Source organism: Aulostomus chinensis, chromosome 19, assembly GCF_037954235.1.
Source record: "Aulostomus chinensis isolate RoL2024-O1b breed Wild chromosome 19, RoL_Achi_v1.0, whole genome shotgun sequence".
In the NCBI taxonomy this organism is placed as follows: Eukaryota; Metazoa; Chordata; class Actinopteri; order Syngnathiformes; family Aulostomidae; genus Aulostomus; species Aulostomus chinensis.
In genome coordinates this window covers 13,414,544-13,422,778 of record NC_141338.1, presented here as the reverse complement: position 1 = coordinate 13,422,778, position 8,235 = coordinate 13,414,544, and the positions used below count along the sequence as shown (strand labels likewise).

The following is an 8,235-nucleotide window of genomic DNA, read 5'->3' as shown; positions in this document are numbered from 1 at the left end:
TCATCATTTTATATGTGACATGCTTTTGTTTACTCATCCACTACGGCATGCATGCCCCCTCCGCTAGTGAGGTAAAGAGGCAAAGTGGTGGAATGAGAAAGAGAGAGGGGGGGGGGGACATGCAGTTTTTATGAAGCATTCATGTTTTTCCTTCCGTTTGCTCCTGACACTAAAATAAGAGGGAATAAGGTTGGCGTAGATGTTCATGTGTTGCAGCGTGTTTCCTCTGAGAGTCCAAATATGACCAAGGTTATTAAAAAGATCACGCAGCAGAAGAAGGAGCGCTCAGGTATTAGGATATCTGTGTCTGTTTAACAAGTCTCGCACTACAGTCTTCTCTCCATCTGTCTCGAGGAGGGAGCTGCCATGGAAAATCCATGGTCAGAGGGAGGGAACACGTGAGAAAAAAATATATTTGAAGGCATTTTGCAGCTTTAGCGCCCTCCTCTTTTGTACCTCACAAATGCAAGAAGCAACAATAGCTGCTGTGAAAGGGAACAAAAAGGTGTAGCAGAGAAGGGAAGTGGAGAAGGAGGCAGAGCAGCAGGAAGAGGACGACAGATCAGAAGAGGAAGATCTTGCAGCAGGATCCCCACAGTGTTGAACACAGAACTGCGTGACTGGTCTGTACGAGCAGAAGGAGGGAGGAGGGAAGGGGACGAAGGTAGGAGAGAGAGAAGGGGGGAGGGAGGAGGGAAGGGGGGGCAATTCAGCGCAGTGCAAGCTGACTGGATGAGTAGCAGCCGCGGCACGGGCAGCAGCAGCATCAGCACCACTAGCAGTAGCATCTTCCTCCGTGGATGCTGGGGGCTGTCTTGTTGCTGCTGTAGCATCATCTGCAGACACATTTCCATTACTTCCCTTGCGCACACACACACACACACACACACACACACACACACACACACACACACACACACACACACACACACACATGCCGTGGGTGCCAGCAGAGAAGAGGTAGCAAGTGACGGGGCTCGGGGGACAGAGGGACACAGGAAGAGGAATCAGGGACGACTGGTGGTAGCGAGAGGAGGGCTGGAGCGACGGCGACAGGAGCAGCGGCAGCAGCAGTAGCAGCGGCACCATGGCGCAAGCCGCCAAGCAGCTCCGCAAGACCAAGGACCTCGCAGAGGCCGCCGCCCAGGAGCAGAGGGAGAAGGAGGAGGAAAAGATCAAAAAGAGGAATCGATCCAGGGATCGCAGGCGCAAGGTATGTCAGGCTGCCTCGAGAGACAGCGGAGGTGACGATGCTTCTTCCATCCATCCTCTCTTCCTACCTGCCTCCCTCTCTCTTTAGCCTCTGCGTCTGTTCCGCAAGGATGCTGAGAATTCGGTCGCACATGTATAATGTTCCTCGGGCCTCAGCTGGTGTGTGTGTGTGTGTGTGTGTGTGTGTGTGTGTGTGTGTGTGTGTGCAGGCTAACCAGTCATGCACAATCGCTCTGGTACAGGTTCTTTGCTCGATCAGATATTCAACTACGGTGGGAGGAAAAGAATCCCGATGGTGGCGGTTGTGCCGGCGGAGGTGTGGTCATGATGGGCTGTTGATAATCATTTTTGGGGGGTTTCAGCTTTTTGATGGGGTCACAGCTCCTTCTGATAAATAACAGTTTGCTGTGCATAAATATATTTTTATACATTGAATCATATTAAAATGCCGTCCAGTCCCACAGCAGAGAGCTGGTCTTAGATGTGTAGCATCCCCCCATATTACAGATATGTTTTTTATTATTATTGGGGAAGCTGTAAAATGGAGGGAAAGATGGAGGTGTAGTCTAATAATAGGTACAATTTGAACTAGTCTGTTCATTGGTATACTGGTTGGTTTGTGTTGATTGTTCATTTAGCATTTATTCCAATCAGCATTGTACAGTATCATTTGCTGCAATGTAAGTTGTAATATCTGTTCTGATCATTAATGGATTGTCATTCATTCAAGCACACAAAATATCACCCTGCAGGTACAAGATCTCTCATTCACCCCACCGAGTCACTGCTCCCCTGCACTCTCACTCTGGCTGTGCCTTTAGGTGCAGATTTTATTGGGTTTGTACTACCAGTACGTGCACTCCCACTCGCAGCACTGAATATTGTAAAATATTTTACAACGGCAAATGCTTTTTGGGTAGATTAGAGAAGAAACCTTAATGAATTTGTACCCAGATTTCAACGTGGAACATGCATGCATAGAGGCTCATTGATCAGTGGAGTATTGCTTTGTGCCCATATTGTTGTGGCAGAGGATAGAAGAGTCTTTTTATAGTCATATTACGTGATACAGTTGTGCATTTGTGGTGAACAGGGGAGGGTGAGACAATGAAAGAACAAATCCAAAAAAATCTGCAGTGAGAGCTGTGTTATCTCTTTTCTTTATTGAATGTTCCTTAAACATATCTTTTTTTCTTGCAAAGATTTTCAAAGTGCATCCAGGGCCATACACTAGGCTTTAGGTTTTAGATTTCCACCTGGAAAAATGCAGTAAACTACATTTATCCTTGCAGCGCTAACTAGTATTTAGTAGTTTTTCATTTCATTGGTTTGTAAATTCTTTATTTTTAGTAGATGTTCTGGATGGTATTTTGTCTGAATGAATTAAAACCGTTTCATGATCTTTTCCTGGCATCCTTTGGTTGAAAAAAAATCAACCAAGAGTCTGGTTTGGTTGACAAACCAGTGTTGTAAAAGTAAGTGCAGTTGCAGTGAAAATGGCGTGGACCTACCGTGAGCTGACCCAGGAAATGCGAAAGCAAACACACTTCGCTGAGATATAATTTCGCACAAATGAGGTTTTTCTCAGATATTTTTGTATCCCAACTGTTATTTGCAAGTGATGATATCTGATTTGTTGTGTCAGGACGTCACCACCTTATCTGCTATGCTAAGCACACAAGCGTCAGTACCTACAGATGCTGGATTTATTTTCTTATATGAAGTACAGAAGCCTTTTTCTTAAATGCCCAAGGAAATTCCTTGAAAGATTGTCTTGTTCCTGTTGGTTATTTCCAGCTTTCCCTGAACAGAAGCATAAAGAATGTGATGAGCTGCTCTGATGTTTAGCTAACTTAGCTGAGCTTAGCTACATGCATTAGCCGTTTTGTTGTACTTCCATCACTGGCTTTGATGTTGTTTTGTGTTGCACTGCAGGCATTGCGTTATGTTTTGTTTTAATTTGAAATCCAACTGCCTTTGTTACTGCATTTACATGTCTTTCTATAATAAATCTAGATAGAATCTGGAAATGCCAAAAATCAGTCTTAGGCTGGGAGTCTGAATAAGGCTTCTTAGCCAGACAATGACCATACTGGTTGCAGTGGTAGTTGTGGGAGCTGAGTACATCAGGTCATACACGACTACAATACTGCAAAATGTTTGGAAAAACTCCACTTGTAGCTACAATTAAGATAAATGTATACTATTCCCTTTTTTGACCCATGAACGAATAGTCATGCTAACTTAACTAAATAGAAGTAATGTAACAACTTATGTGGCACAAAATTAATTCATATAATTTGGCCTTCATGTTGCTGAACTGTTTTATCGTGACAGTGAATCCCTGTTGAAACGTTACAAAAAGCAAGATGCCTTTGCTTCTTGATCTCTCAACAAGTGAACTCCCTGAACTATAAATTTGTGGATGTCTATTTATATCGACATATACGGAACATTTTCCTAAGCAAATTTTTCAATTTAATATCATCTGGAAACCAAAATCCCAGGTATAAAACCTCAAAAAATTAGCTAAGAGCAGGGGTTAATTTGAGACGGACCCTGCCGGAACAAGATCCGGCACCTCTGAATTTTGGCCTCCCTGTTTTCCGGTACTTATTTGGGCAGATCCTGGGTACCTTTTGTATTAAAAGAAAATATGAAAACGTTTAAAAAATGTTTGAAATACAACAATAATGCATAGATAAATTTACAGACCAAATCCTTAGAATTTCATGTTGTTTATTAAGATTCAACGTCATTTGAAAGAGTCGGAGATCCGTTGATGCGCTGATTCCAACAAGCCACGCCCCCGACACAACAAACAACCTTTCGAAATTCGCCGCCGCTGAGGAGCAAGCAGAGAGGAAATAAACAGTTACTCTTTCAACGCCTACATGTCAAAAAGACAGTTACATTTGCCGTTTTTTCTAAAAGAAGGAAGAGTCGCATGACGCTTAAAACGAGTCAGAAAAGCCTCCACAAGCGGCGACGAGGGCAGCTGCAGCGGTCATGTTGACGATCAAAGTCGGCCGCAGCAGGAGGCTAGCGCCGCCACAGCTAGCCTGGCTCACCTCCAGCTTGCCAAGCCGTGTCTAACGTGATGTGGGGTGTCTTGAACAACTAAATGGTGAGCATACCGTCTAATAATAGGCCGCCATCCATATCTTTAAATACCGTAACAATAATAATGGAAGATTTATGATTTATTGTGAGCTCTTTTTTGTTTGTTTTACAAGTTAGACCTGTTGAGAAACGACTGGAGACTCATAAGTCCCACCTGTGGTGATGCGCTCCTGAGGAGGAGGCTAAATAACTGTGAATTATCGTCACAACATTGATACTATGGATATTATTTGAAATGGAGGCTTGTAAGTCCCACATCATGGCAAGTGGGCATTTGTATGTTGTTTTCTGTAAACGTTTCGGGACCTGTGCCCCTCTCTCGCCCCTGAGCCGTCATATGTACTTAGCCTTCTGGCACCTTATGACTTACAAATTAAGCAATGGTTTTACATGTTGTTTTTCTGTGCGTTCCGGGACCTGAGTCTATCTCGTCACCGCTGGGGTGTCATATGCACTTTGCATTCCGGTACCTTATGATTTACAAATTAAGCACTGGCTAACAGGCTACAGGCTCTACCTCATAAAACCATTTGGCATGTAACTGTTAAAACTGGTTCATAGTACACGCATTCATGCATAAACCAGTCAGTGTGGAGTTTTTACTGAAAAAAAATTAAAACAAAGTTTTTGAGTTAATTGTTACTGCAATTGCCTTTCACTTTCTACTTGAGGCTACTGCTCTCGGCTAGCGTTGCCCCAATAGTGTGAGTGTTTGCAAATTTTGGTGTGAAAAACCCATCAACATAAGATTGTTATCGCAGTCAAATGCATGATTTCACTGCTTCAGTGACATTTATCAATATACATCCAGTAAACATATCAACATAATCGTTGTAAAAGCTCGCTAGGTGGTAGCTTTGCTTTGCTGCTTCCATGAAAGATTATATGTGGCATTCTTCCTGCTGTTAGAGTACTTCGTCATCAACCTTTATCTCTCTGTTCAATGTGTTTCTCAGCTTGAATCCGTCTTTCTAGATTGTTGTTTTTCACCCATAAAAAGTAAAGTCTAGACACTGAGAGGGAAAGAGGAGGCACACGCTGGTCTTAAGGTTCTGGGGATGTTAATGAAATGTAATGAACATTGATGTAAATCAAACTCAGCAGGATAGCATCTCTGTTCTGGACTCGTCCCCTTGCTCAAAGGTCATGTACTACAGCGCCAGCAGAAATCCTATCATAACTCTGAGGACGCATATGTAGATAGGGAGTCGGCTAAGAAAGTGCAGCGGCTCTGCTGGGTTCTTGCCATACATCTGTAAAGTCCTTGGTTTGGAAATGATCTACTACCTTTTCTCTCATTTTATCTATCATGTCTTTTTACTTTCATACCTGTGAAGTGAGAAAGAGAACAAAAGTAGATTTGTCACCGTCACAGATGTGCTGCTGGTTCGCTGAAGTAAATGCTGATATGTTAGTAGGGGTGTGTGGCACCATGCTGTGTGATCGAACTGGCTGGAAAGAACAAGACAATAGAGATTCTAGTTGCTTGCAAATACCTTTATAAACTGACATTTTTTAAAATTAAATGTGCTGCTCAACTGGCACGGTGGTGCAGTGGTCAGCACCGTCGCCTCACAGCAAGAAGGTTCCAGGTTGGAGCCCCGGCTCCAACACAGGATCTTTCTGTGTGGAGTCTCCATGTTCTCCCTGTTCCTGTGTGGGTTCTCTCTGGTACTCCAGCTTCCTCCCACAGTCCAAAGACATCAAGAGAGGACGAGGCTGATTGATACTCTAAATTGACTGTAGGTGTGACTGTGAGTGTGAATGGTTGTCTGTCTCTATGTGTTGGTCCTGTGATGGACTGGTGACCTGTCCAGGGTGAACCCCGCCTCTCGCCTGAAAGCCGCTGGGATAGGCTCCACCCCCCATGACCCTTCACAGGATAAGAGGTAGAAAATGGGTGGATGGATGGATGGATGGATGGAAGGTGTTGCTCAACACAAAGGAATGATGTCTGCATTGGTTTGAGGTGTTGCTAAATCCATGTGACATATGGATTTATGTAAATCTTGCCAGTAGCCAAAGTGTATTGTGTCTCTAGCCCCATCATAAAGGGCCACTCTCTGATTATCCCGAGTCACATAAAGCATCATTTATCAGCTCTGTGTGATTATTAATCATCAGTCACTGCTGCCCTAAGACTATGTGGCATTGATTCATGGTGCTATGAATACAGCATTGATCAGCGTCTCAAATGTCCAGACATCCATGCAGATTTGTTGTTTTGAATCTCAGTATGAGGCCCTTATTAGTGCAGCACTAAATAACTTTGAAATGGTTTGTGGAAAAATTAATAAATTGATGTTAAAGTGCTGTATTAAAACTAATTGTGGAGTGGTGCAGGAATGAGAACAAAAACAGGAAAATGTAGCATTGTTGAATGTCCCTTCCTTCATCTCAAACTCAGTGGGTTTTAGGTTTTATGCCAGAAATAATGTTAACATGCGCTTAACAGCTTTTTGTTTAATCGCATCAAATAAATACCACACTAATCAGTGTTTCTTAAAAACGGTGATTGCTAACAAGTAGCTTAACAAGACGAGTTTGTCATGGACATTGAACATTGTCACAGTGAGCATGCAGGGGAACATATTGCTAGCTAAGTGTGGCGCTGAAGGCACCCGATCATAGCATAACGTTAGCTTACACCTGTCACAATTCCAGTTACATTTCAGTAATCATAAAACACTACTTCCTAATGCTAACTTCCTGGTTTGTGTATCTGTGCAGCATTCACATGGCTTACATTAAATTACTATCATAGACTTGAAGGTTGCAAATGAGATCATGTATGTATGTGGTCACGGTGATGGTTTGGGTTCATTGTCTCATTCTCTGTGCCACCTATGCGATTGAGTCATCTGGTCATCAAACCTTTTATTGTAGTTGGTCAGGCCGAGGCTTTGTGGGTTTGCTCAGTTTCCTGTTTTCTTCAGGCATGCACTTAATACAATGCAGTCATAGATCTGCTAATGGAGAGTGTGCGCTCTTTGCACATGTGCGTGTTCAAGCACACATAGTTGTGTGTGTGTGTGTGTGTGTGGTAGAAGAGCTTCAGGGTATCTCATTCCACTTTTATGTAACCTTATGGATACCCTCCACTAATTAGCCAAAACTCTCGTCTGTCTCTCCATCATTGTCCCCTTTTTGTCCTCCTACAAAACGAGGTATCGGACAGTTTTTGTTTTCAAGAGCACTGACTGGGGCAGCATGGCTCAGAGGTAGAGTGGCGGTCGAGCAACCGTAGGGTCGCTGGTTCAATCCTCACTTCCCCCAGTGACCATCTTGAAGTGTCCTTGAACAAGATACTGATCCCCTAATTGCTCCTGATGGCCCTGTGACCGACTGGTGACCCGTCCAGGGTGAACCCCACCTTTCGCCCAATGTCAACTGGGATAGGCTCCAGTCCTCCCCCTCCCACCCCACCCCGTGACCCTGAACAGATAAGCCTTATAGAAAATGGATGGATGGGATGGGAAAATACTTGGGTTTGGCCAACAGCCTTAAACCATTCTAGCTAAATCATCTTGTCAATGTAAAGTGGACAAACAGTGTTATTTGATTCGTTTTATTTGCAGTCATTGGCGACTACTATAAGCAGCAACAAAAAAAATACTCAAAGGAGATCAGTCTTGAAGGCATTTGAGAATTTTTATAATGATCAACAATCATCAAGGTAAGATGGGAACACTCTAAAACTTTACATGATTTAAGCATTGCATTATATTTTATATATTTAAAGCTTTGACATCAGATTAGCTGAAGAGCCGTGTAGAGACGGCATATTCATAGTTTATGTGAGGCAACAGTAATAATAGTGGGATGGTGCCGTTTCAGGCCCTTTGAGGAAAGGGAGGGCAAGATGAGCCAAGGTCGAAGAGAACGAAGCAGCACTCAGCT

At 43.4% G+C, this 8,235-nt stretch overlaps 1 protein-coding gene across 9 annotated transcripts in view; it reads left to right on the top strand.

The window, feature by feature from the left end:
* The first annotated feature begins 753 nt into the window (after nucleotides 1–753).
* The window catches only part of ank1b (ankyrin 1, erythrocytic b), a 75,907-nt gene continuing 68,425 nt past the window's right edge, over nucleotides 754–8,235 (top strand). For all 9 annotated transcript variants that reach the window (XM_086188157.1, XM_086188162.1, XM_086188161.1 and 6 more), the window contains exon 1: nucleotides 754–1,213. In XM_086188157.1, coding sequence (XP_086044283.1) covers nucleotides 1,088–1,213 — 126 coding nt within the window. In that variant the 5' untranslated portion in view covers nucleotides 754–1,087. The remainder of the gene's footprint in view (nucleotides 1,214–8,235) is intronic.